Consider the following 27,783-nt stretch of genomic DNA (forward strand, 5'->3'; position numbering starts at 1 on the left):
ATTGTTTTTTGGGTTTTGGTTTTTGTTTCATTTTCTTTTGTTTTCCATTTAGCAGGGGAAGTAAAACAAAATCTGTTGGCTGGAAACAGAATGTAGCCAGACTCCAGGTAAGGCATTAATTTCTAGTGGTGACAATAGCAAAGCACTAGAAACCAAATTATTAAAGGGTGTAGAAAATTTTCTCAGATGTTCTGTTTGCAGTTCAAGATTATATGTAAACCTGCAATGGTAGGAGTAATGTGGTTTCTTACAACAGTCATAAAAATAACACTTTGATATATGAATTCTCAGTTGAACAGCTTTGTTTTCGGTTGCTTGAAACTAGGTTATTATTCTATTTCCTCTTGACCTGAAAATCCATATATACCTCACCAACGAAACTGTATTTGTTTCAAAAGAGAAATATCAAACTATACTAGAATGGTAGGCAACTATATGAATGTAGTTAATCATTTAAAACAACGCAGAGAGAGATTATCATTGAAGAGCTTGTGTATAGGCACACCTGCTTCACAGAAAAAATGCACTGAGAACACAGATGTAAGTATTTCAGAGGAAAAAAATATCCACTTTTCAGTCATATCACAGAATTTTTTTAATACTGTTCAAAAAGTACCTGACTCTACATAAACACCAACTATAACATGATGTAGACAATCGAGAAACAAGCAAATGTATTTTTCAATGCTAAAATAAATTACATTTGTACAGGTAGAAAGCAAAACCAAAGCTGATAAAAATGTTAAATTTTATGAAAAATCATTTTCAGTTCACATCAAAATAATAACTTTACATTCTCTATTTTTTAATAGTATAAGCAGCAACAACATAAAAAAGAACAAACGCTCACAGAATGTTTGAAACCAGTTGTTCATAAGTTATTAGCAAATTAAAAAAAATAATTACAAGCACTTGTAGCCCACACAAATCTTTTAGAATTGGCACCGTCTCTCTAAAACATCTATATTCTATATAGATTTCTAATTACAAATACCACCAGCAGCTGCCATATAATCCTATTAGTACATGTAATATACATAGTATATTTGTTCCCATTTGGCAGATTGGAGTGACTTAATGATTATTGTTTGTTTGTACTGTCATTACTCAGACGAGACAAAACCAGCCATATACACCAATTCATCACCTAGATGAATTTTTTACTTACCTTTATGCTTCACTGGTCTGTATCTTTTTTCCTTTTCACAGTTTAGAATTGTAAGTGGCAATTGCAGAGATTTGAACAGAGGGTATAATAATAAACCATAGCAAAAAAGGTGAATTCAGATAATTCAACTGAAGTCTTTAATATGTGCAGTGCACACCGAAATGGGTCGCAGATGAATGATATTCTTGTTCAAGGAGAGTATTGACTTCCTTTTATGCGATTCATGAAACTGCCAGAAAACTGTGACCTCTTTCTTATTTTTGGACCTGTTGTCTCACATCCCTTAACAAGTTTAGTCAAAGTCTGATTTTCTCATTGAGATACTTGCTAGAGTAGCAATGATAAAGAAGAATGGTGGAGGGGTACTATTCACCAAGCCTAGCAAGTTCCTTCAAGAATGAACCTAATCAAATATGTCTACTGTTTGATTCAAAAGAATGTGGGAAGAACATCCTGCCTTTATCATTCTCTGCTAAAGCAAATAGCCTAGATCTAGACATTGACCTCAACAGGTCCAGGGCCAATGCCAGTAAAGGACTTCAGCACGTAAAGTTATGAAGTGTAATACCTATTTTTTTAATACTACTCGGCTCTAGTGTGGAGGCCAGAAGCCTTTGTTAAATGACCAACCATACTGTCAGGTTTGTGAGAAGAATTAGGTGTCCAGCTAAACAATACAACAAGGAAAGAGATGTCTGCGATTATTCTGCTTGAGCCAGTATGGAAATGCAATGCACAGAAAATACTAATTTTCAACTGGGACCCATTTTTGGACATAGCTATACTTTTTGTTTCAAGGTTGGATCACCTTCGAAAAAGATGGCCAGGGGAAAATGAAATGAGTCCATTTTTTTCCGCAGTCTCAGAGAAGTAGGAACCCAAAGTTTAATTCCTTCACCTATCCAAGAAGACTCAGACTCTCCCTTTCCATGGAGAGGTCTGAGAACTCCAGACGGAAGACAAGATGGTTGCAGACACAGAGGTAAGGAAAGGCACATCCTCCCCTCCTGTCACTAAAGCACTTTTCAGAGGAGTATTTTAAGGGGGTTTTTTTGAGCCAATACATTGCACAGAAAACATGTCTCCACTTGTTTTTCATTAAAATACTCACCTGGTCCCTGCTGCAGAGATTTTTAATGTATTTTATATTAAATGGTTATATACCATCCCCAATTATATCAAGAGTAGGTACTATCAGGGTGCTGTTCCTGTTCTACTCTGGAACTCTTGAATTTGTTTCTGTCCTGTGAAGTTACCTTAGTGAGATGAACAGAGCGTACCTCAACACTGAGTCATCACAGCACTTCCAAGCCAGGAGGAAGATTTCCACCACCTCTGGCAATGGCAGGGTTTGAATTTAGGTCTCTTGCCTTCTGACTGACTGTTCTAACCTCAAGGCTATTATAAAAACAGCGGCACAACCAGACCCATAGCCTTAAAACAAAGGATAATTCCTACTCAGTTTCGTAGGGTGTATGATCCTGCTGGTCTATGTGCTGTGCACTCTGTGTACTGAGTCATGGGATATACAGGGTTTTAACCTAAGAACCATTGTTTTCTGGATCCCTAATGGATTTTAGTGTAAGTTAGATGCAAAGATCCTTAGATGTGTCAAGATCAGGGTAGTTGTGAGCATATGCAGATGCACAATGCTAGATGCCTGACTAAGGTGACAGTTGAATAGTGGTTTTAAAACTGGATTTTAAATATAGGTATCAAATTCTGCTGAAATCCTAACTTTAGGCACCAAAGTCCTTATTTTGGGTCAGTCCTGCCTGACACTGGTCTCCAATAGAATTGAATGGTCACGCTCATGTTATTAATCCTGAGCATAGTGCTCCGGTTTCCCTAAGGACCTGACATTTTTTGCATGCTGTCTGTTGCTGTCACGTTTTTCCCTCTCATCTCATAAATTATGCATTAAGCAGAATAGCAAAGTTGCACACTTTCCTCTACAGAACTTCTACCCCATAGCTGTGCTGTCGTTCAGTCTGATCTTGATTTTTCTAAAGAAAACATCCCGAGGTGAGCACCGCTATCAACCAGAGTCTGAATCACGGATTGGCCTTCCCGTTTACTGTCTTTGGAGATCTTATTCTCACAGTTTTGATCACAAAGTTTTCCTTTTGCAAACACAGGAACTGAGTAAACATCCAAGCAAGCTAACATTTTTTTTTTCTTTTAAAACTTTTAACAGTTAAATTTTAATTAGCATTTAACTTTTAATTCATTTTTGTAGGTGGAAATCAATGGAAGAAGCCAGGACTTTGTGATCAACCAGGCTTCCATGAAACATCAGCAAGTGCTTTGTGGACCATGGTCTAAAAATCTCTGGTCTAAGGTCTCTGTATGAGTTCTAGGCACCAAATGTTCAGATAGAAGTACAAGGAAGCACATCTCCAAAGTCATGCAATTATTCTTCAGAGCCAATTAAAAAGTACAGTTCTTCTTCAGTATTGCTAATGCTTCTTCCCAGCTGACTTGCCAGAGTGATTCTCTTTATTTCAAAAACACAGATTCCAGAGGTGGTTACACCTTCACTCTTCAGGGTTGGCCTCAAGCACAAAAGAAACAAGTGATTTTCCGAGGTCCCTGTGGTCAAGATGACAATAGTTTCAACTCTTTTAATTCCCTTTCTGGCAGCAGTACTAAATTGAAAGGCAAATACAAGCCATTCAGTTGGTACTTGCACAGTCTTTAGCTAGATTGGAAAGTGTTCATGATTGTAACCTTTGCTTTTATGTCTGAAAAACCCTGCCGTTATATCTTAATGTCCTAAACAGAGAATAGCATACAAACAGCATAATGAAATCATAATGTCTTAATTCATAATTTTCTCTTTTCTTATGTCAAACCCACTGGCTTCTGTCAAAGGACTTTCCAGTCTTGCAAATCTCCCACTGGGCTCCTTTGAATTACTGCTACAGTCATTACATAATTGTTACCTTCTTCCCCAAAAAACCTTTCTTCCCTTTGTTGGAATCCAAACATATCATACAAAGTGACATCGACACATTCCAGCCTGTACAATTAAAATGGATTTTGCCTTCTTTAAAGGCCACTAAGGCTGACCTACCTTTCATTAAAGACAGACTGGCAACAGGGAGGTGCAATCTCAGCAAGGTTCATCCTTGGTTCCTTGGGCAATTAAAATTTCTCCTGTGGCTAATAGATATACAGAAGATGCACAACTTCTGCCAAAATGAGAGCGAGCAAAGTGTTTAAAATTTCTTTTCTGTAATACTAGAGTTTTAGCCTCTGAAAATCTGTATTCACATGTTAGATTGAGGCATTTGTGTGTGTGTGCATGTGCACATGCACACCTATATTATCTTGGCAACATATTTAAGTTGTCAAGAAGCTCTGAGCTATAGCTACGGCCAGGATTGCACAGAACCACAGTTTGGGAGCAGAAGAGGTATATTTATGCTGAGTTATATTTTGACAGTTTCTATATCTCACTCCTTTTTACTAATTACATTTTTAAGAAAATATTTTTATGTTTGTCTGTATAATCCTTATTTCCACTGTTGATTATTTCACAGTGCAGTTAAGCCCACAGATTTTAGCAGGAATACATTGGTATTAAGTGTCCACCAACATAAGAAAAGACTACAGAAACAGGAACCTAAAAGGCTAGGGAGAGATCAAGCTGGAAAATGTTTTAGTAAGGACACTGGTCAACAACTTAAAGTATAAGAGAACAGATAGTTATAGAATCCCTTTGAAATTCACATTAACTATCTCAGTACACTCTGTATATATCAAAACAATATTGCACTGATGGGAAATGTATTATCATATAAGTCTTCCATGAACAACATTTAAGTGGCCCAAATTCCCTAAATGTGAATGTTTGTCACAGACTAATTGGATGTGCTCTTCCCTTAAATGCAGGTTGGTTGTAACCTGTGAAAAAAGATGCCTTTTCCTAAAGATGTGGGCAGCTAAGGAATGATGAGACATGCTAGTACTGTGACCCAGGAGGGCGAAACCAAGCTCTGGTCTGGAAACCATAGAGCTGCACTAATCAGTCATGTGAGGAGGCAAGAACTACCTATAAGCAACAAGGACCTAAAGTCATGACTTGGTGTATCTACCTGCCTTCTGGAGTAGAGCTGTTTTGTGACCTGCTGGTTCACGCTCTAGGCATAGCTAGTAAACAACTCTACCTGGCAAAACAAGCATGCCCACAGACCGCTCTTGGATAACACTGTCTTGTGCGGGATGTAGAGTCATTAAAGTATCTCTGTGAGGTGCTAGCCTGGATTCGTTCATCTAGTGCTTTTGTTTTTTTAACGTTGTTGAGCAGCAAATTGGGGTGCAGCACATAATGGTGAAACTAATGTCCCAAAGGAATAGAAAAATGCTCTTTGCTGAACTATGTGAATGTGCTTTCATCTTTTTTGTTTGTTTTGTTTGATCAATTATTTATTATTTTGGATATGGGGAGAAAAAGGGGGTATGAACTTTGATTACAAAATATTTATTGTCTTTGAAGAAATAAGATCTAAGTGTTTTGAAAATGAAACATAGCAGCCTTATCAAGGCTCCCTTCCATGAGGCTGTCTTCTATATAAGGCTACATCAACTCAACTTTGAGTTGAAGTACATTGCTCACCATTTCATACTATCCTTAAATAAAATAAAACAAACCCATAAAAGTTTGGCACCTGAGGACAGCTATGTCATGAAGAAGAGAGCCAATACAGTGTGCGTTTAGGGCCTGACTTGCAAGTTCTATGTAACTACACCTATCAAAAATTATGTAGCTTCTATTCAAACTTTAAAACTCTTCCCTGCCTGTATTAAAAAAGTGCTGTGACAGTATGAAGTGCACTAAACTGTACTACCTTGGTATAGGAAAAAAATAAGGGGAATCCCCTTGCTTCTGTGAGTTGCTAAGAAACAAAGAAAGACTCTGTTGCTTCATATCTCATTAGGTCTTCTCTGTTTTTACTTTACTCTGTATTGCTTCGAAAGATTTTTTTTCTTTTTTTTTTTTTTTTGTCACAGTTCATAGCTGCAAGGCATCAGCAGCTAAATAAGGTTAAAATTGTTGCTTACTAAAGAGTGGTTAAATCACCTCTAAGCAGAGTTTGACACAGGGTTTTTTCTCCCTATCTATGAGTTATGACAACCTTTCCATTGACAGTTAGCATTCATCATAATCCAGCTTGGTCTCCTAGAATTCTGTCATTCAAAGCATGGAGAAAATCCTTAGGGTGTTTACCTGTTCCTTACAAGCAGAGTCTATGGGAACCCGAATAAGTATTTTAACTGGTAATCTTAGCATAAGAACATCCATAAAAATGTGTGGATTTCAGTAGGGAGTGCAGCTATAATATAGCTTGGTAGTGCTGCTAGAAAGAGAATATTCACCTCAACAACTTGCCCTGATAAGGGAATTACAAAACAGTACTCCAGAAAATATTTTTTGCTACTTCATTATTAGTTGGCAACATGGTGAAATAGTCAGGAAGTCTTCCTTGGGTTTTGTTGCTGTGAAGGTGAATCCAATGTTAACAAATCGAATATTTGATACTGAGAGAAGAGAATTTCATAAACAAACGTGTAGGTTGAGAAGTCACTTGTAAAGCCCTCCATATTGCAGTCACTCACTGCAAAGCCTCAGCTTAGTGTTATCCACGTGGAACGTTTCACGGACACAGTATGCTTCAGCAAGAAGTTTGGTAGTTATTGGACATACATTACTGCTTTCCGAGATCTTCATAGAAAAAAAAAAAAAAAAAAAAAAGAAAGAAAGCTTGACAGGTTGGTCCCAGATTTGAGTCTGTTAGAAAATGTACATTCAATGTTTGGTCTTCTATTCTTGATAAAAGATCAAGGTTCACTTCTGGGTAAGGAATCAGAGTAAACAAACAAACCATTGTACAGTTGTTTACAATCTAGTTCCCCCCCTGCCCCGTATAGTGTACACACAGTTCATTGTAATACTAAAGCAAAGCACTTGGTATGTAACTGATTTAACAGACTCCTTATAAGCCCTCAAAAATAGATTCAGTGTTTCTGAAAAGCCCATGTTTTTTTAAGGCCACGATAATCTGCCAAGAGTCATTTTGTCTTTAAAACAGCATAATTAATCTGATGTTTCCACTTCTCAAGTAATTCCTCTTCTTCCTCTCTGTTTCTCACAAGATGACCCAACACCTCTTGCTCTATCTGCGTAAACACTGGAGATCTTGAAGGCCTGGCTGTCCCCTCACTACTTGCTTGTAGTCGTTGAGATCCAACGTTGCCTTGAACTACATTCACAGCGAAGAAGAACTTTGAGTATAATCTCTGATGAGGAGTGTGTCATACTTTGGGGAGGACGGGATACAGAGAGCCGATTCAGAAACTGGAGAGCTGGGAGACGCACTTCCAGAATCGATAGAGTCTCTAAAAGGAGAAGGAGGAGTTAAAGCTACCAACTCCTCCAGGTCTTGCTTGGCTGATGGGGTCTCTGAAGTGCCTTCTTTGATGCTGCCATTTGAAGGTTTCCTAGCTGACTGCGAAGCACCGTTAACTTCAATGGCAGGAAGTGGTTGGATCTCTGCAAATGTGGTCATTGTCGTAGGGAGCTGGATTTCCCGTGGAATCAGGTATGAAGAGCAGAGAGGAGTGGCCACCATTGTCCCTGGACTGGCTGTTGAAAGCATCATAGAGTTCAGCTCGCTGATATTGGCTGTAAAGCGAGTAACCACGCTACTGATCTGCTCCATGAGGGAGCCTTGAGAGGAGCTACTCCGCTGAGGAGGCTCTGACTGGAAGGTAGGGGCATCATCTTCTGTTCGGCTAACGGAGGCAGTTCTGTGGCTCAGGGTGCTGATAGGCGAGGGAGTCTGTGGTTGGTACTGAGCTGGGTATTGCTCTTCTGCTTCCGAAACATCGTAAAGCGTTTTGGCACTAGCCTCTGGAAATGTAGCGCTGCTACTATGTCGGCTACTATCTGTGCTTTTAGAAAAAGGCTTGATGACTGCGGTTTGATTTGGGTTCTCTTTTTTGTTGATGTGGATCGACAACCGCTGCCAAAGGTGTGCTCCTCGGCTGCTTTTCTCATTCTGGGCCCAGGAAACCGATTTCCCATTAGAGCTGTAAACAGAAATGAGATAAGATGGCAACATGCATCAAAGTTAGAAATATAATCTTTATACCTATCCGTGGGTATGTGGTATCCTGGAGCTTATATTCATCATAAAACTTGACTGTAATTTCATCTATATCTATATTTGTATCTATACCTATCTATTGCAATATATCTATATCTATCATTTATACCTATACATTCTATGAAAAAAATACGTGTGCCAGCTCAGTTCATGGGCCATTTGTGCATCCAGCCATGACCTACTCTGTGCTAGTTCATGGCCACTGCTGATCCCTCTGTTGCCGCCCTTGGGATATAGGCAGTGTCCATCCTGGGGGACGGAGCAGCTTGATGGTTTCTCTTATATTGGATTGGTGTCAGGAAGGGGGGGGGGGGGGAGGGCTTTTGGACTGAGGGATGCATGGAGGAGTAAGGAAGAAGTAAATGCTTGGAGGGAGTAGGTGAGAGACCTGGACTGGCTGGGTTGCAGGGGGCGGGTATGTAGGCTGGCCTGGGAGCATTTGGTGGCAAGGAGCTTTGTGTAGGCTGCTAGCCATGGATTCCTGGGCTGGGGCAGGGAGTGTAGGTGGGGACATGGAGAAGTGTAGCCTGTTACAGGTGGGAAAAATTCTGCTTATATCCCACTACTTGGAAGTATTGGAGCAATATTCAGAAAGGGGCTATACTGGTTGTGGGTGGAAAGAGGTTTCTAATGGGTGACTTCTTCATCAAGGTACTGGGTAAGTTAGCCACCGCTAGGTTAAAGAATGTTATTTTTTTAAAAATTGCAGGTCAGCTTAGCAACTAAAACTATATTCCTAGTAAGAAAGAAAGAACGGACAAGTTATACAAACAGCTCCTCATGGTGACTTGAGTTTGGAGACAGCAATAAACATTTTGCTTCACTCTCCTGCAAAATGAGTCCTCTAAAGGTAATTTCTCTTCAGATCTCATCATACTCTGCTCTTTATTCAAGTTGCTCATTTTTCTCCTCTTGCTACCTAAAAAAAGCCAGTTGTGGCACTTATAAACACCTGGTATGAAACTACTCCTTTCACATCTTCCTTAGGCTGATAAGCTGGTGTTTAGACATACATTAACTTATAGTTCTTGGGATTAAGAAAGACCATTTAGAAAAATTTCTTAGCTGAAACAGACAATGACTCTGAAATGATGTCAACAGAAAAAACATAGTCTTCACATACAAATAAGCATGATTTATATATAAAATGCAACAGAGCTTTAAACAATTCAGTTTGGTTTCCAAACATTTGCCACAGCCATTTAGGATTTTTGGAAAGATAACCACTTCGGAGACCCTGGCAGAGTATCACAAATTTGTGGTTGGTTTGGTTTTTTTTTTAAGCCTGAAATAGATATGCTCACACGTTAGCCTGCAATGAACAGTTTGCAAGACACATAGTTTACTAAACACAGATGACTTTATACCAGCCTTCATGTGGAGGCTTGCCACACACTATCAATTAAATAGCTCTTCCAGTCATCTGAAAAAAAAAAGTTGTGTGCTGACTATAAACAAAACCTTCTTGTGGGTTCACATCCACAATTACATTACATGGAATTACGACGGATCATGTAACACTACATATGTCAACAGCTTTCCCCAACAGCAGCATGAAAGAATCCAGCAGACAAACACAACGTAAACCAGTGGGTATTTTAAGAGAGGCTAGACTGGGAGATGATCTGTATGAGTACATAAGGGCTCACCTCTTTGCTGCAGTGATCACCAGGATGTTATCTGGATCTTGGAAGTTACTTGACATGCACCTACCCGCAAAATGCCAGGCAGAACAGCTGGTGGCTTGTAACTTGCTGTTCAGACAAGACTTTCTTTTTGCTGGACCTCAGTCAAAGCCAGAAGGAAAAGCAAAATCTAACCTGTAGCACTGATCACTTTGACTCTTTGCATCTCTGGTGGATGCAATTCTGAGCTGATCAGGAGTTGACACTAACGTCTTCCCAGAGGAAAACTGTTGCCTCTGAGGACTGTGTGCTCCTCTCACTGGAGCATGTACTTGGTGGCTGTTAGATGTTTGAGAGCCCTGTCTCTTTAGCCGTGCTGAGTCTTGAGCTCAGTGGGAGCTCAGTGCCAACAGTGGAGCAGGGGGAGCAGATCTGGATCCTTTGGCAGGTGAGATCTTGCCTCTAGTTCTCATATGATGACCATGAGACACCTCCTCCCAACTCCTGCTGAGTTTGAGGTGGACCAGGAGGCTGGGTGACCCAGCACGTACAACTTTGATCTGACAGAAAGAGAGGGCCTAGTTCTAGTCCTGGATGTCCTCCTTGGTGGAGTCTCTTAAGTTCTGCTGAGTTCAGAGCTCAGAGGGATCTGTGACAGACCTGCCTGCCACAGGCGTGAAATAAATGCCATTAACATGAAGGCTTAGCCAATGCAAATGGAAAAGCTTGCCTGAAGAAAAATGTAGCACGCCTCCTGACTGAAGTGCTGGCTTAGTACAGATGTTCAAACCCTATGGCTTGAAGTCTGCACATGAGCACTAAATGCATGAAGGTATTTTCAGTTTACTGAAGGTCAGATTGTAAGAGGTTGCGAAGGGAACATGCCACTCCCTGGTCACCACTCAGGAGACAGTTATTAAGGAGGGATATGAGGGTGAACAGCCTGGGGAAAGGAAAAGGATGAAGCTGGGGATGTCTCCAGCCCTTGGCAAGGGCAACTGACAGTTAAATCTTCAGCAGAGCCACTGTCACCAGCCCCCTGAATGCCAGTCTGGTTTTGGATCAGCCTTGGCTGCTGCACTTGTTTACTGCCTTTGCACTGTGCCCAAGAGTAATCAAGCTGTATGTGTGGCTCTCATGGAGATCCTAGGGTTCTAAAGGAGACACGGTGGCTGTTTGATGTAAATTTTGTGCTAAAAGACTTGACCATTATTCATTGCAAATTCCTTGATATAAAAAGCTGAGCAGGAAGCAAGCAGCAATTTATAAGTATGAATGAACCCTATAGTTAAAATCCCATAGTTTGCCCAGCAATAATTGAAATTGTTTTCTCAGAAATGTATCATCCAATTCATCATGCTGCACCTACTTACTACAAAGTTGATGCTGGACTGAGGTGTGCAATCATTTACTACCTCAGTGAAAGCAGCACCACTTGCTTTCTTATACTGGGAGGTGTGCAATCATTTACTACCTTGGTGAAAGCAGCACCACTTGCTTTCTTATACTGGCATGAAGCTGTGTTACAGATAAATTGCAGTGATCATGCTTTAAGATCCTGCTCTAACTGCCTCTTGCTGCTCTGTCAGGTTAACTGGAAACCACTGCAATGCATGCAAACTAAAAACAGAGCAATAAAGATAGATTGCAGACATAGACTATGATCCCTACTAATGGAGTTGTTTGTATTTATTATGCCCAGCTCTGCCATAACCCTTTGATGATGGGAACTTTAGGTCTGTGAAATTCTAGAGTTTTCTTGCACACAGATTTTGGCTTCCTCAGATGAGAACAGAATAATTACACTTTTGAGCTCCCAAAGGAATTCCACTGCTAAGTTTAGCTGAATACACATTTTTCTACCCCACTCTGCTTTTCTGCTGGCACACTACATGGAATAGAGCAGAGCAGAGTATAGGTTGTACCTGTAGAAGAGTAAATGCCAATTACTGACATAATTTCCAATCCAAAATGCTAGCAAAATACTTCCTTTTTGGTAAAACAAAGCTTTTTCCATTATGCATTTTTTTTTTTATTTCAATATATGTTATTTAGGTTAAGCTTTATGTACAAGAGGGATTCCCTCACAAGTAATACTAATTGTTTCTTGAGTCACTTTACTAAAAGCTGCTTTGATTTTGATAGCTAGGCTTCTTCCCAGCCTCCTAGACCTACCATGGTATAACATGTATAAGAAATGATAGTGGTATAAATGAGAGAGCTTTTAAGTGTCTGATATTTCAAATATTTCCTCTATAGCTGTCCACTTACTGACAGAATAGCAATTACTATTGTTTCTCATTTTCTTCTCTTACTTATTCATTTCAGAGTCACTTAAGTTTTGCCTTTAGGGCTTTGTTCTGTATTAATAAGTGATATTAACTTTTTTATCCATTTAGGTGTTAAGAAAAATGTTCCCCTCCCCTTACACATAATTTCTTTTTACTACCTAGAATATATCACTTCATTTTTGGTTGTAGTAGCAGAAGTTTTGTTTCAGCATTTCTTGCTCTGTGGCATGATTATCTATGAGATGGTGCATAGCTCTGCCACCAGGGCTTCTTTAGCCAGATACTATTAAAGCAAATGTGTTTTGTGAGGTCCTTCAAATTGCAGAAGAAATGAAACAGAAGAAGAGGACCTGAGAACCACAGCAGCTAAAACCTCATACTTTAGCAAGGGTGCCATTCTCATCAATTACCTGAAGCTGCTAAACCGAATTCTGGTGATGAGTGCCTAGGGACTAGTATTAAGAGTTTCTGAAAGCATATGTAATCTGAAAAGTTACTTGTTCTCTTGTTCATATCTTTAAATGAAATAAGAAAATCTGTTTAAAATGATGGAATTTATTATTTTCTAGGAAAGCTTAGAATGCATAGCTACATAGTATTATTCAGCAGTGGAAACTGGAACGCAAGGGAAATCAATAGAGATTAATACAAAAATTTAAGGGAATTTTTGTTCTTTAACACAAACCAATATCAGTATCTGAATCCAGATTCGAAATGATAGAAGTGAAAACAGATACTAGACAATAACTTGATGGAGACCTGCATGATCTGTTTGAAACCTGTCCTCACATTAATATAATAAGGAATGATTTCAAATTCTTTAATTTATAAATCCAGGCATGGAAGTTTATATTTCACAAGACTGATCTAAATTTTTTTGAGCTAAAATTGGCAGCAGTTACACTTAGATGTTTCAATGGCTGAAGTAGAGTGCTGAATTCAAACTTGAAACTACATCTTGTTTTATAAGAAGATGATGTAGTTAAATTTTTGCTCCAACACTGTGCAGACCAAGCCTGTTCCTTAAGGACAGTCTTCTGCTGTCTTTAAGGCAGAAATTATCCACAGAAGCAACTGGTAATGTTAAGCAGGATAAACTTCTGTACTTAGTCCATACAACTTTCTGCCAAGGCAATTTCTTGTTATTCAAAATAAAAAGTAAGAAGCGGTTGTCCTTTTAGACTCCTCTGCTGAAAACTTGTTAGAGACTCGATATGATTGATAAACAGTGCTATCTGTAGATTTAATTAAGAACTGACTCTTCATAAGGGGTGGACCTATGTGTGTGTCTCTGATGCATGCTGGCATGGGCACGTCTTTATTTTGTTTTTCTGGTCTTGTCACTTGAGACAATCTCAGATCAATATACATTTTGCTTGTAGTGACCCAAGTTGTTCATCCCTGGGAGAATGCAAGTGACTTGCAACATGCTACAAACACTGGAATAAAATAAGTGGTTGAAGTGGCGAACTCCCATATACCTGTATGAAGCCACTGTTCCTCCTGGGACTGCAGGACATACTGGGTGACTGACTAAAACTGGATGCAGAACCCTAAGGTGTCTAAACTAGAGCAGTTCTACCACTGCAATGGTTTATGTTGTTACTATTCCTCTCATTTTAAATAGTTTTTAAGGAAACCTCTACATGCCTATAGAATTGTTTCCCTGGGTGAAAGCCAACTCTGCTACACACAAATAACCTGTCAGTGACACATCACTAGTCATTTAGCTTAAATTATTCCCATGTTGCTTTTTCTATGGAAATAAATTACAGTAAAAGGTATAAAAGGAATGATACAGGGCAAAAATTAATTTTGTCCTGTCCCAAGTTCTAGAAGTAAACAACATATTTTGTGATTATTTTGCAGAGTTGTTTTCTGTTAACAACAGCCAGGGCATTTATTTCTGTTCCTCCACAAACTGTAATCTGTTGGTACCTCTTTTCCATGTGAAAATCACAGCTGACATTTATACGAATTACTTTAATGTATAAGGATGTAAGAAACTACAAGGTGAGAGAAAGCTGATGGACAGAAACTTTGCCAGTGACCTCCCAGCGCAGCCACCAGCAACGCTGATGCTGGCAGCTGTTTCAGCAGCATGCCTAGTTAGAACAGGAATTGAAATCTCTGGTATCTGAATGAAACATTTATAGGACACCTATTATGACCCAAAATGCAAAAATGATTTTGATAGCAGATGTATCTTCTTTCCTCTATTACTGTGACCTCATTGCAATTGTTAATTAAGGCAGCTAGTGCTGGGTTTCACTTCTTGTCTGAGAAAATGTCACTTCAAGCATCTCTGAGCACGTCTACTACACTGGAGCATCCTGTTTCCAGGAGGCAAAGAGGACAATGTTGCCTCTTGAACTGTGAGCTCTGCTTCCTGATGCACAAAGCTTTAAAATGCTTTCAACATTGATTAGTCAACGTGTTTTTTCACTGATAATTTGCTAAAGGTACAAAATGGAAACAGGGAAAAATAGGAGCCATCAGCTTTCATGACTCTGGTCAGAAGCACAAGCAGTGCACAATAAAGAAAAGAAAAAAAGAAAAGAAAAAAGAAAAGAAAAGAAAAGGAAAGAAAAGGAAAGAAAAGAAAAGAAAAGGAAAGAAAAGGAAAGAAAAGGAAAGAAAAGGAAAGAAAAGAAAGGGAAAGAAAAGAGAAGAAAAGAAAAGAGAAGAAAAGAAAAGAGAAGAAAAGAAAAGAAAAGAAAAGAAGAGAAAAGAAAAGAAGAGAAAAGAAAAGAAAAGAAAAGAAAAGAAAGGAAAAGAAAAGAAAGGAAAAGAAAGGAAAAGAAAAGAAAGGAAAAGAAAAGAAAACAAAAGAAAACAAAAGAAAAGAAAGGAAAAGAAAAGAAAGGAAAAGAAAAGAAAGGAAAAGAAAAGAAAAGAAAAGAAAAGAAAGGAAAGGAAAAGAAAAGAAAAGAAAAGAAAAGAAAAGAGAAAAAAGGAAAAAATAACTTTCCCAGTTATATCTCCATAATCAAGGGTTGATTTAAATTCTATCCTCTGCAAAGAGTATACCATTGGAAGAATTTCAGGTGTTTGGTATGCCTGATAAATAATTACAGTGATATTTATGCACATGGGACTTAACAGCAGAAAAATTATTTTTGTGAATTACTAAGCAGTTTCTTATTCATTGCATTTAATCTAATCAGAAATGCAGATATGATGCAAGAAGTGCAGAAAAAAAAAAGAAAAAAGATAATTGTGATGCCTGCTTTGTGAAAGCCTCATAAAACATCCCATTCCATAACGGGTTTTATCAGATATGTATGAATGATGCTTACAGGTGATGTAGGGTGTAGAAATTTCCCTTACTCAGAAATAGCCTTACAAAGTATCACCTAGCATACCCATTACTGATATTTTTATGTCACTTTTCATATTGAAAAATCCCAAGCCATTCTAATATACAGACATAGTTAGGCCTTAATGTGAAAAATATAAAAAATCCACGCTAGAGTTGGAACACTAAAGTAATATTGCATGTAGGATTAAACAGCACTGCCCAGTATGAAATTGCACAGCATTTTTTAGACTGAAAGTATGTAAGTGGGATTTGGTCAGTATCATGGGACCTTTTCATCCCATTGGGATTTTTTCATTATTCGCAGATGGTCAGACCCCTGCATCTGTCTTTTTCCATCTGCACTTCATCCCAGTGACTTCTAGCACTGGTCTGATACTTACTGAGACAGGAGAATGGCACCTACTTTCCTTTCTGCAACATCTAGGTTCTCTCTGGGAGGTTCCCAGGCTATGCAGTGGTAGCTCTACTTAGCTCATGAAATTTGACAAGGACCACTGGCCAGGACACTGTGGCTGGAGACAACAAAACACAGCCATCAAATGCAATTGCACTCTCTGTTAAGCAGCAAGTATTCTTAACTGTTTGAGTAGGTCTTGCAGCTGACAGTCTTGCTGTGGAACTATTAGACTGACACAGTTTCCAGTCTTTTTGACTGTTAGGGCATCCTCTTTAACAGGAAGCTTTTTCTCCTCTCTACTTGACTCAGATCGATTACAGTCTGGAATGCAAACAGATTCTTCACTGTGAAGATATAAAATATAAAAAAAAGAAGTTTTTCAAATATATAAATATGGCCAGGCAAAACAGAGCTGAATACTGTACAACAAATTACAGTTGTTTGGCATTTACATGTACTTTTCTGCTCTTTTTCTCTTATATATTGACTCCAGATAGCTTTTAAATGAAGAATAAATATCACTGAAGGCAATGAAATGTAGGGGGGAAAAATTCCAGACAACACACAGACAAGAAACAGAATCCCAGCTGACAAAAAAACCCCAAACCAACAGGCGTGTATACATTTTGTACAAGACTGAAAGATGAATGTTCCTGATGTTACTTAAACAGCGGGAGTCCCCCAGGTGTGTGCTGTGTGGTGTTATAGTTGATAGCCTTATGTACATGAGTGAATATTGTGGTACCCAAGGGGAACATAACACTGTGCAAGTGTTTCACTGAACACCCTCCTGCAATGGTGAAATTCACCTGTCATGTAACACTTGGGGAAAGTAAAGGTATAATTTGGTCATACTGTGCTCTAAGGTTACATTTATAAATACCTTGCAGGGGTCAATAAGGAATGAGTGAGTAGGTCTTTTAGTAAATGGTAAACAAAATGCTTGTAACTTGTAGTAGAATGTAAAACAACGATACAATGCTTATTAAGAGTATTATTTCATGAAAGATTTATAACCATCTGTGACACATGCTGCTTATTCATTTATTAATGGAGATGTCTGGGGAAATGGATTTTCTGTCCTGTGGAAGAGTTCAACATTTGGAAATCTGACTGGCTCAAAATGAGATGAATAGCTGAAATCTCCAAGTATTTCACAGAATTAAATAGTTTGAAATACTTCAATACATAAACATCAATATGGCCATATTGAAACAGTTCATCCCAGAAACACTGAAAAAAATTAGTATTTGATATTCATTAAAATTGTAACTTTGGTGGACGGTGTCATGCAATATATAATGGTCAAAACAAATCTGAAATTAAATATATAAATTAAATTAAATGGAGAAAGCTATGAAAATGTGTTCTGAACTCTATTTGAAATGAGTTTGAAACCTTTCCTTAAAACCACTGTAAAACTCAGCACTTTCCCACAAGATATATTTAATAAGAAGAACCAACATTTTCATAATGAAAATGTTTTCATCCATCAGTTTTTCTCTGGTCTTTTTAAAAGCTCTTTTGACTAGACCTAATGTAACCCCTGACATGTAGTGGGACCACCATTCCAGAGGAGTTCTGGAGCTGCTTATTATAAGGTTGAATGCTGTCTCTCTTTATCTGCTCTACTGGCTTAGTGAGTCTGGTGTAAGGCTTCTCCTCCCCAGAGCACCATATTACAACAACATCACACAGGACACGTGGTTCGGATCACTTGAATGAACATGGTGCAGGGTTTTTTTTTTGGAGGTCAGATGGAACACAGAAATCAGCAGTGGCCACGTGTTTTCTATTTCCTTTTTCTTTTCTAAACATACTGTTATGGGATGCACAGGAATTACAGACAGAGGATCTGGCCTGGCATTGTCCCAGGGCTGCTCCTCTTGTTCACAGACATATCACACTGCCCTAAGGCCACTTGCTGTTTGCTTACCTGGTCATTGTAGCTCTCCCACCATTCCCCATACTCCCTTTTGGGGTGAAACACTCTATTTCCGACTTGTGCGGGGCCAGTCTCCTGCCTTTGTACCTAATAAATCACGACAACAACAGGAGCAAACAGAAAGAAGTGATTGCATGCTCAGCTCTTCTGTGACAGCTGCTGTGCAAAAGGCCATGCACATGAATGCTACGGTGGCAGTGGTGGGGTATAGTGCAAAGCAGCTGTGGGAGCAGTGGAACAACTGCATAAAATCCCAGACCTGTGTTAAAGCAAACAGGGCTATGCAGGAGAGGTGCTCACCATTTCCTTTTAGATAGATAGATAGATAGATAGATAGATAGATAGATAGATAGATAGATAGATAGATAGATAGATAGATAGATAGATAGATAGATAGATAGATAGATAGATAGGAGGAGCCAAAAAGTTCTGCATACTAAATAGCATGCTAACCTTCTGTCTTTAATATTTTTTGGAGTCAGACGAAAATGCTTGGCTGAACAGTTTGACAATTCAATTAAGGATCAGTGAGAAATCAGCTGGTGGCCACATTGTCAACCCTAACTTAATCTTTTTCTCTGATCCTCCATCTCTGTTACACTGGATTTGTTCCTCTGCTTGTCAAAGCAAGCACTGGTGTAGTTGATTGCTGCGATAACATTTGGGTGGGCTCACAGTTCATGTCCCCAGTGGGCCTTCCTCCCTCCATTAGCAATATAAGGGTGCTAGTGACTTGCTGAGATGTAGGCATAAGGTCAAGAGAAATCAACCCCAATCCTAGAGTCCAGTTCAATACTATGGATGTTTTAAATACTGTACCTTGCACTTGGATGAAAAATTCACTTGGATAAACATTTTAATACTTGAGGACCTAATTAATCCTTGGATAAGATACCAGGATAAGAACTGGTCATTGTTTACTTTCTGAGCACCTAACTGGGGCGTGAGCATTGAAGAAGTCTTATGCTGGCTCTGTTCCTGGTGGTGAATTTCACCCTCATTGTACAAGTTCTTGTGCTAGGTATTGAAATCCCTGTTTAAATGCTTTAATAAAATTTGGGCAAAATGCTTGCAGAAGTCTTCTCTAAAAGTTTGTGATAACCCATTCCCACATGTGAGGAGCTGCACTGTGGGCATTTAACACACTTCTGTGAGGAAGCTGGTACATTTTAACACTGCTAGTATTACAGAATAAATCAGTTATTGATTGCTTATCCAGTGACCTGATCTAGATAGCAAAAGGTACCTTGAAAAGAACAACTCTGTAAAAGAGAAATAACCTGAGTGCACACAAAGTGAAGCTAAACTTTGGATGCAGTTTTAGCAGATCCTCAGAGGCAGTGTATATTGCATAAATAATTGAGGAAGAACCTTCGTGAATCTGAGAGTGAACCAGAGACAGTAAAATGAGGTGTGCTCAGTGCAGAGAGGTCCTTTCATTTATAATTGTAACCTTACTGAAATGAGGAACAACAGGAGCTTTGTGGACTGGCTACCAAGCTTTTAAGGCAATCCAGAATGCGGTATATGGAGTGCTCCCAGAGAGGCACGAAACTCGTGCAGGACACATACATATTAAGTTTCCTAGAGCAGAGGAAAAAGTGGAGGGGCTTAGAGAGTAGATAAATTCACTGAAAAATATGAAGGAAGTCAAACTGGATTGTACAAATTACATTGGGGTAGACAGAGAGAAATAGCAAAAGGAAAAGAATATTTTAGAAACTTCACAGGAAAGAAAAGGAAATAAAGCTGGGGTGGAGGTGTCAGACATCAATGGAAGTAGAGTTTGGGAAGAGCAGGAAGGAAACACAGTTACATTCAGATAGCCAAAAGAGGTACTCTGTGCCCAACAAGACAGAAAGAGAGAAAGTCAAGACTAAGAGAAGGAATTTGGGGACTCTAAATGTTCACAATAAGCTGAATACTAAAAAGTAGCCAACAGAAGGAAACGAGGTAAGTGTCCTTGGTAACTCCATCCTGAAGAACCCCTGGCTAGGATGTATGTGACGCAGATAAAGAAACCCCCCAAACTGCCCATTCCTCAGTCACTAGCATAGGTTTCACTGCCATGAACATCAGAGGAGAGATACTATGAATCTCTCGAGTTTTTCCATCCACTCAAGAGAAAATTACACCATCAGAAATAGTATGCTGTCATAGAATACCTCAAAGCTTTGAATCATAGTAACTGCTCCACTGCCATTCAGTCAGTGTTAAATATCCATGTAATTATGAAAACAGTGACCAAACTCTAATCAACCCTCCTAGTCTGAAAACTGCATCTAACCAGTGCAAGGAAGATGCAAAGTTCTGTGGGTGACCATTCTGGAAAGGCACATCAGAGGTTCTGTGTAAAAAAAAAAAAAGGTGTTCAGCTTTCAGAGCAGATAAAAGACATGATTTTGCCTCAGAAGGTCTTACATTAGAAAAATGTCCCCTTCCTGGTTGTTAAAACAAAGGATTGCTTGAAAAGATTTAACCTGAGGAGAGAAAAAACCCTCAAACATTTCTTTGCAGTTGTCATAAAAAATGTTAATGTGAAAATTAATGTGGTATTTCAGCTGGTGTATGGAGAAGGCAGTGTGAGTAGTATTTGCAAGAATAGACTCATTGTCAATTCCAGGACTATGTATTAGTTAGAAAAGACAGAAGACTTTGCTTCTGTGCAGAAAGGCAGCTGCTAAATTCTGTTTAAGAATTTAAAAGATTTTGAGTCATTTTTAGTGTTTTTTTGGGGGTCTTTGGGTGTAGCATTATGAGCTGTGTCATTTTCTTGCACAGAGATGAGTTATCTTAAGAAAAATGCGTAATGATGCATACTAATATTTTTTATAGATGTTCATCATTGACAGGAAATTTGGGAAGTAATTCCTAGTAATTCAGTCACTTTGGCACTTGTCTATTTGCTGAATACTTTGTCGCATCACTCTGTCCTACACAGCAGTGCTCTGCACTCTCCAGAGGAAATCAGTAGAGAAAGAAACTTCCTCCTGGGCTGAAAGAAACCATGTCTGTCTGTACTGCCTTGGCTTTTAGTGAACTTGATGTACATGTGATACATGGCAGGAAACACCAGTGTGACTGCTCGGGAATGAAGGACTGCTGGACCTTTTCCTTGCCTCCTTCACCTCTCAACAAAACTCCTCTTGTCGGCAAAAATTAATGGATACTGTGGGAAACAAAGGGGAAATAAGGGGATCATCATCCTGAATGAGATTAATAGTCATCCAACTGCTAGAAACCAGTTGTAATGTGTAGATCCTTACTTTTTTTTTTTTGTTTGTTTGTTTGTTTTCCAGTGAAATTGTGAGCCCTTGTACAACGACAAAGAGCTGAAGCAGATAGTCTTTAGATGTGGTCTTTATTACACTATGCCTACACTTTAGAACCAGGTGCTGATATCCTGGTGGTCCTGTCTTCATGTTATAGTGAGACCCAGGTGTGCTCATGGCCCCTCCTGACCCTGCTCTGTCTTGATTTCCATGCAGAGTCTTGGATGCCTTGACCAACAGTCCATTCCATATGGGAGTGTATCTGGAGGGTGTTGGCAGGCCATACCAAGAAGTTGTGCCATAGCCCACATTTCTGAGCAGTATGGTCAAATACCTGAAACGTAGTCTATGGATAGATGTGGGTAGTAGTATACAGATTCTGTTAAACTATCTAAGCTACACCGGCTGAGAAAGACTACCCAAAAGACAAGTGCTTACAACTGCGAAAAGTAGTTGTTTCAGATAACCTGTCCTCCGAAAAAAAAAAAAATACCCCCCCCCCCCAGCAATTAGAAACTGGCTTTTACTCTTAGATATAAGATTTTTTTTCTCTCTCTTCTTTTTTGGTAAGAAGTTGAACTAACTAAAAGTTATCTCAGGATGTCTTTGGTTTTTCTTTAATGCAATGCAAAGCAAATGTAATTTGATGTGTTGGAGATGGAGAGCTGTCATCGATCCATATTTCAAATGCAATCTTCTACTGACATGCAGAAAAGTTATTAATTAATGAGCACCAAGTATGTGCTTGGCACTGTTAACCCCAGAGGAACAGAGTAGCTCTAATCAACACAGGAGTAATGTCCTGATGAAACTACCTGGCAAGGGTGGAAAAAGTAATGTTTCCACAGAAACACTTAAGAGGAGAGTGATTATACAGCCAAATCTCATTGTAGGGCAATGGGTAATTATATATTGGGGACTTAATTTCAGCATTGCAGTGATTAATTCCTAAGATGCTTCTTAATTGATGGGATTGCAGTTTTTGGTCTGTGATACTGAAAATAGTATTAGCTGTCTAAAACTCTGAATCAAGCTCTTTCCCACAACTTAACAATAATCAAAGTAGGTAATAACTATAATTTCAATCCTAAACCTCTCTTTTTGGCCATTTTGAAATAAACCTGAAGCAAGACTTTTTCAAAGCCCTGGACAGTGAAATTAAGAGAGGAGAGGGAATTCAGAAAGCTTTACAGTGTATTGATGAAATATTGTCTTTCCATCATTGTTAGAGTCCTTGCAATGTGTTTATGCCTGGAACTTGGACAGTTCATCTGCCTTTCCGGACTCAGTTATATTTTTTAATTGTCAGATCTTATGTGCAAGTAGTATTTTTCACCCGCAATATTACTTGGTCTTGTGGTTAAGGAATGATGAAGAACTTGCATTTCATAGCAGCAGAGTTAAGGCTGGCCTTTAGACTAGGTAAGACAATATGTGTGTGAAGAATTCTACATAAATGTTAAAGAATTAAATATGAAAAATATTTGGTGTTGTTATTGTAGGGGTTGCTTTGAAATACAAACATACTGTGCTCTTGAAAATCAAGTCCGTGAGACTGATCATGCCATCTTGACATTTTATCATATTGCACTGAATATTTTTAAAGAGGTTTCAAATTATTGTGTGACATTTTCCCATTTATATAATGGCTAAAATAAATTATATATTATCAAGCATGGCACTTTTTGTTCCTTTTAAAAAAGTCAGCATATAAACATTGTTTGCTCAATAGCTCAATTTCAACAAGCAAAATTACTTTAAAGCCAAACTCACAATTTATTTTTTTTCAAGTGCATCTTTTTTTTACAGCTTATTCTAATTAAGCAATCATATGTAATTGCAGCTGGTGAATTAAAATGACATTTTTGATGGAATGATATACAAAACATTATACTGGCTCAAGGGAAGATCAGACTGATAGCAAAATATTACCAATATGTTTATTTACCTTCTTCCAGAAAGGGTATTTCTGAAATATTGGACAAAACATTGTATAGGATTTTTGTACAATAGGGTCTCATTCACATAGTACTTCTTGTTCTACCCATTCTACTCCCCATGCTGAGCTGTCCCCTCTGCTTTGGGTTTGCAGAACTAGACATGCCATAGGAAGGTGCCATTAATTAATTCACTATTTCCTTCATTGTGTTGAAAAGGGAAGCTAAATCTCATTTCCTCTGAAGTATTTTAAATATTAGAAACTTATCTAGGTTTGGGAAATGGATGGATGGGGGCCTACTTTGCAGTGCCTTACCTTGGCATCTAGTTTAACATGACATTTTTCAATTTTGCTGACTTAGGAGAAAGAAGTTTCTCTTTTCTAATGTTTTTTATTACTCAAGATCTGTTATGCTATGCTGTATATTTAATATATTAACTCTGTTTTGTTTTCTGATGTTTTGCATCTTTAGTGTTTATTAGATTTTTAATCTTTCTTTTTCTCCTACCTCATTACTGGATAGTGAACTGTAAAATTACTTCGTTTTTTTTCTAGCAATGTGTAATTGTGTAATAAGTCATCAACTGGCAGCAAACTGGATAATCACAGCAATATATAATGTTATAATTGAAACTATAGCAAATTAAAGGAGTTTTGTGTTTATATATTTTAACAGACACCTGCTTTGAATTTCAGCTACAGTTATTAAAAAAATCTATAACCAAATGCAGTTCTAAGTCAGCTGAAATTCCAGCTCTTCTCCCAGCTCACACTAACTTGCAGTATTCAAGGACAAATACCATTCTTTATCATTCCTACAGGTATTTCCAACAGTGGCAGACTAGCTTATATCTTGTTTGGACCTTGGAAGGAGGGTGTCCTAATTGTCTGTTTATCAAATTAATTCCAATGCCCGTTTATATCAAAGTTTGCTCTGGAAAGATCCAGAAGTTCCTTTGGTAGATAAACGTGTGCTCGGGTCAGATGGTAGCTGGCAAGAGGATCTGCATCATGCATACTGATGGGCATGATGCCATCTGCATGGCTTGTCGGTGCTCTTCAGCATGAACGATAAGGACAGCATTGATATAGTATATGGTGACATTTATTTGTCACCAAAATTTTGGGAGACAGGCTTGAAGATGGCAAAAAAAGGTAAAAGAGGTAGACATGGCTGTTACAAAATAGAAAAATCTTTCTCAGCTCTTTCTTCCCCTAAAAAATAAACCAAACTCCTGGGTCCCATCTTCACTGCTCCTTCCATTTCTTTTTTTTTTTTTTTTTTTTGTAGTACACTAGCAAGGCTGCATTTGCAATCTAGAGCGTATTTGTGTAACAGTAAGCAGGGAACCGCTTACAGCATAATTTAATTTGCACAGTTCAGCTTTGATATGTGGTTCAAAATGGTGGAGGTGCTGTCTTAATAATATAAATAATTCAAAAAATTAGGCTTGAATACATATGCTCACTTAATGCAGCCAAACAATTTGTATCAGTCAATCAGTACTTTAATTAAATTTAAGTTGAGGGGAAAACTCAGAACACCACCACTAGTTCTGTATAGAAATTAGAAATCATTGTAATCAGGGCATTCAAGAATATAAATTCATTATACAGATGGAATGTTTTAGCAGCAATTTATCAAAATCTTCCAGACCTAATAACTTTCACTGAGTTTCATAAAATATTCTTCAGTCATTTCATAATAGTTGAAGTTTAATTAATCACAGTATCAAGCTTGTCCAAAAAGACACCAAGACTAAATTATTTAGGGAAAACTGAAGGACTCAAACCATTCAGTAATCTCTCAATCTAAATTTTTGTAGCATATTAGATTAAAATAGCTCCAAATGATCCATTTGGGAACTGATTCATTAATAAATGCAGACTAATCAGTCAAAAGGATAATGACTTCCCCTGAAGAGTCAAATGTTTTTTTTCCTGCATACATCAAAATTCCTTTTTCACAAGGCTACAAGGCAAACAAATAATTTTTTTTTGTATCACTGTGACTAGGTTTTGTTTTTTTACGTAAGAGCAATACCCACTGAGCCAAACCTTCACTTTGTGTAAATTGTTACCTGCTTTAATGACATTGTGTCGTGTAAGAAGCTTAACCCTCACTGTTTTGCCATCATCTCACAATACAAAGCCATCTAAGCACTCACATGCAATTTGTCATCAATGGTCCCCTTAAACAGCATCTGTAGAAATTACCTTATTTTTTGGTACATGATGATTTCTCAGTGGCATCTTTTGCCTTACAGTAATCTCTGGTCCTCTTTTGTGCAGCACTTTCACTTTTCACCTTCCACTGGGATTTATTGCACTGAGGTAAGCAATGGCTAAAAGCTGGCCACTGCTACAGTTCAAGGATGGTGCTGGTCATTTCTATAATATAACTTCTCAAATATTAGTTCTCCCTATTCACAGTCTTCGATTATCACCTGATTAGATCCCCATACACACAAGGGTTTATTTAAAAAATAAAAAGTCACCAATACATTATTTTTCTGTCCTACAAAACATCAAGGTATCAAATAATGAATGATACCCTTTTTTTAGTGTTTGGGGTTTTTTTGTTATTGTTTGTTTGTTGGTTTGGGTTTGGTTTTTTTTTTTTTTTTTGGCCAGTGAAATAAAACCAGAATTGTAAAGGTCTTTTAGTGTAAAGCTAATATAAAAGCCTGATGGATGGGGCACTTGTGGGGTCCAAGAGACCCAAGCTGGAATCTCTCCTCTGCCATTAAAAATAATTGCTCTTTTCACCAGACTAGAAAATAACTTTCTGCCTTTTCCAATCAGTGTTTATTTTATACAAAGCAGAATGGCTCCACCAGGCTCCAGGAGGAGAGCAATCCGAGTCGGCATAACTGACAGGCTGCTGATATAACTCCATATGAGAGGTGATCCACCAGTCCTGAGCTCTGTATCCTGAGGTTACAACCTCTTCTAGATTTGGTTTCACACTGCTATGCATAAACCAGTGCAACTACCTGCATAAACTGCAGAACCAACGATTTTCATGAAGCCTGTGGCTGTTATCCTATGGACTGGGAAAGTTGTTTTTTCCCCTGTCTTGCCAGACAATGGACCTGATAGAGTGTTAATCTTAGTGTACCGTGTGACAAATCAGATCACCAAGGGTATCTCAGCCCTTTGACTGGGAAAATGGTGAGTATGAACCTGTAGCCAATACCCTGACAACATCTGGTAAGTAAAAAGTTTTTCGGTAAGTAAAAATTTTTACAAATTAGTTTGGAAGAGAAGTGCAGTGTACTTTTATCATCATTCAAAATGTGTCAAAGAAATTGTTCAAGCTGCATATAAATGAAGACAAAATTGGCACTTGTACTATAAGAAATGTGTCCCAATAGAACACGCTGTGGCAGAAACTCACGATCAGTATCTTTCTCAATGGGTGTGCACACACATGGAGGAATGTAAGCCAGCTTCAGCTTTCCACAAAACTCCCCCAGATTTTCTTGTACTCCGTATTCTTTCAGATCTGAAAGTTCCATGTCATATAACAGCCCTTTTTGTCTCTCAGGCAACTTATCTTCCTGAGGCACAGGGAATTTGATTCTCTCACATTTACATCTGAAATCCTCATGCTGATAATGCACAGACACATTCTAAAAAGATTTGATCACAGCTTGATGGCCATGGCTTCAGGTCTATCCACTTATTTATGGATGTGGCTTGCAATCAGCCAAGAACTGATATCTGGGCAACAGGAATTGCATGGGTTGCTTCTTGGAGCCCCTTGGCTTGGTAAGTGTAACAGTGGCAGAGGTTAATTTTAATGGGGATTCCCATTTGTCTGGAAACTCAAAGATTTCCCAGGGCTTCCTTAATAATGCAGCATAGCAGTAGTCAGATGTTGAAGAAGGTGTAAGAGTTAAGACTGCTCAAGTTAATTCAAGCCTGAAATTTTTGGTTCACTTCTTTCTTCAGTGTTTTAAATTAATTTCAATTAGATTCAGAATTAGAAGGAATATTTGAAAAATTTCCCAAGGGGGGAAAAAACCCAAGTGGTTTCTTTGGAGAAATTTCAATTCAGGCTTCTGAAAAAACTAACCTCAAGATTTTGATGCTGAGATATGATGTACTGATGTATGATATAATATTTAGACTGCAATATTTTAAAACCATGAATGGCAGTTTCTAGGCTGTTCCAAGCATAGTTTTCTTATTTTGTGGATCAAGATAGCTCCTGTTTGAATTGTAATGAAACAGATATAGTCAGTCATAAGAGGGAAAGAGAACAGATAAGAGGAGAAACCAGGTGTTCCTTGCATAAAACAAAGCCCACAGGGTGATGGTAGACACCTGCTTCCAAAATATTTCATTATAGCACAGTTTGGGACTGTCTGATGTAAACACTAATTGTAGCCACTGGTGGTCCGGGGCTGAATCCAGTCCAGTGGAAAAGTCTACTTTTCTACCTTGCTTATCATGTTTTCCTCATAGGAGACAAGGAATGACAGTTAATGGCACATGAGCCTGGACACCTGAATGCTTTTTCTGATGCCTGTGCAAGGCAGGCACTTGGTCCCTCAAGCTGCTATTGCTGTACCCATGTAACACTTGAGAGGGAGAAAAAAAGGCTCCTGAATGGCACCAGATTCTTAGGTGGATGTGGGAGCACC

General features: G+C 38.5%; 1 protein-coding gene across 1 annotated transcript in view; it reads right to left on the reverse strand.

Annotated features, from left to right (window-relative positions):
* Nucleotides 1–584: 584 nt before the first annotated feature.
* Nucleotides 585–27,783, reverse strand: part of LOC102054087 (metabotropic glutamate receptor 5) — a 156,323-nt gene continuing 129,124 nt past the window's right edge. Inside the window, exon 7 of the mRNA XM_027798962.2 lies at nt 585–8,263. Within this exon, the coding sequence (XP_027654763.1) occupies nt 7,441–8,263 (823 nt within the window). The 3' untranslated portion in view covers nt 585–7,440. The remainder of the gene's footprint in view (nt 8,264–27,783) is intronic.

Source organism: Falco cherrug, chromosome 2, assembly GCF_023634085.1.
Source record: "Falco cherrug isolate bFalChe1 chromosome 2, bFalChe1.pri, whole genome shotgun sequence".
Taxonomy (NCBI): Eukaryota; Metazoa; Chordata; class Aves; order Falconiformes; family Falconidae; genus Falco; species Falco cherrug.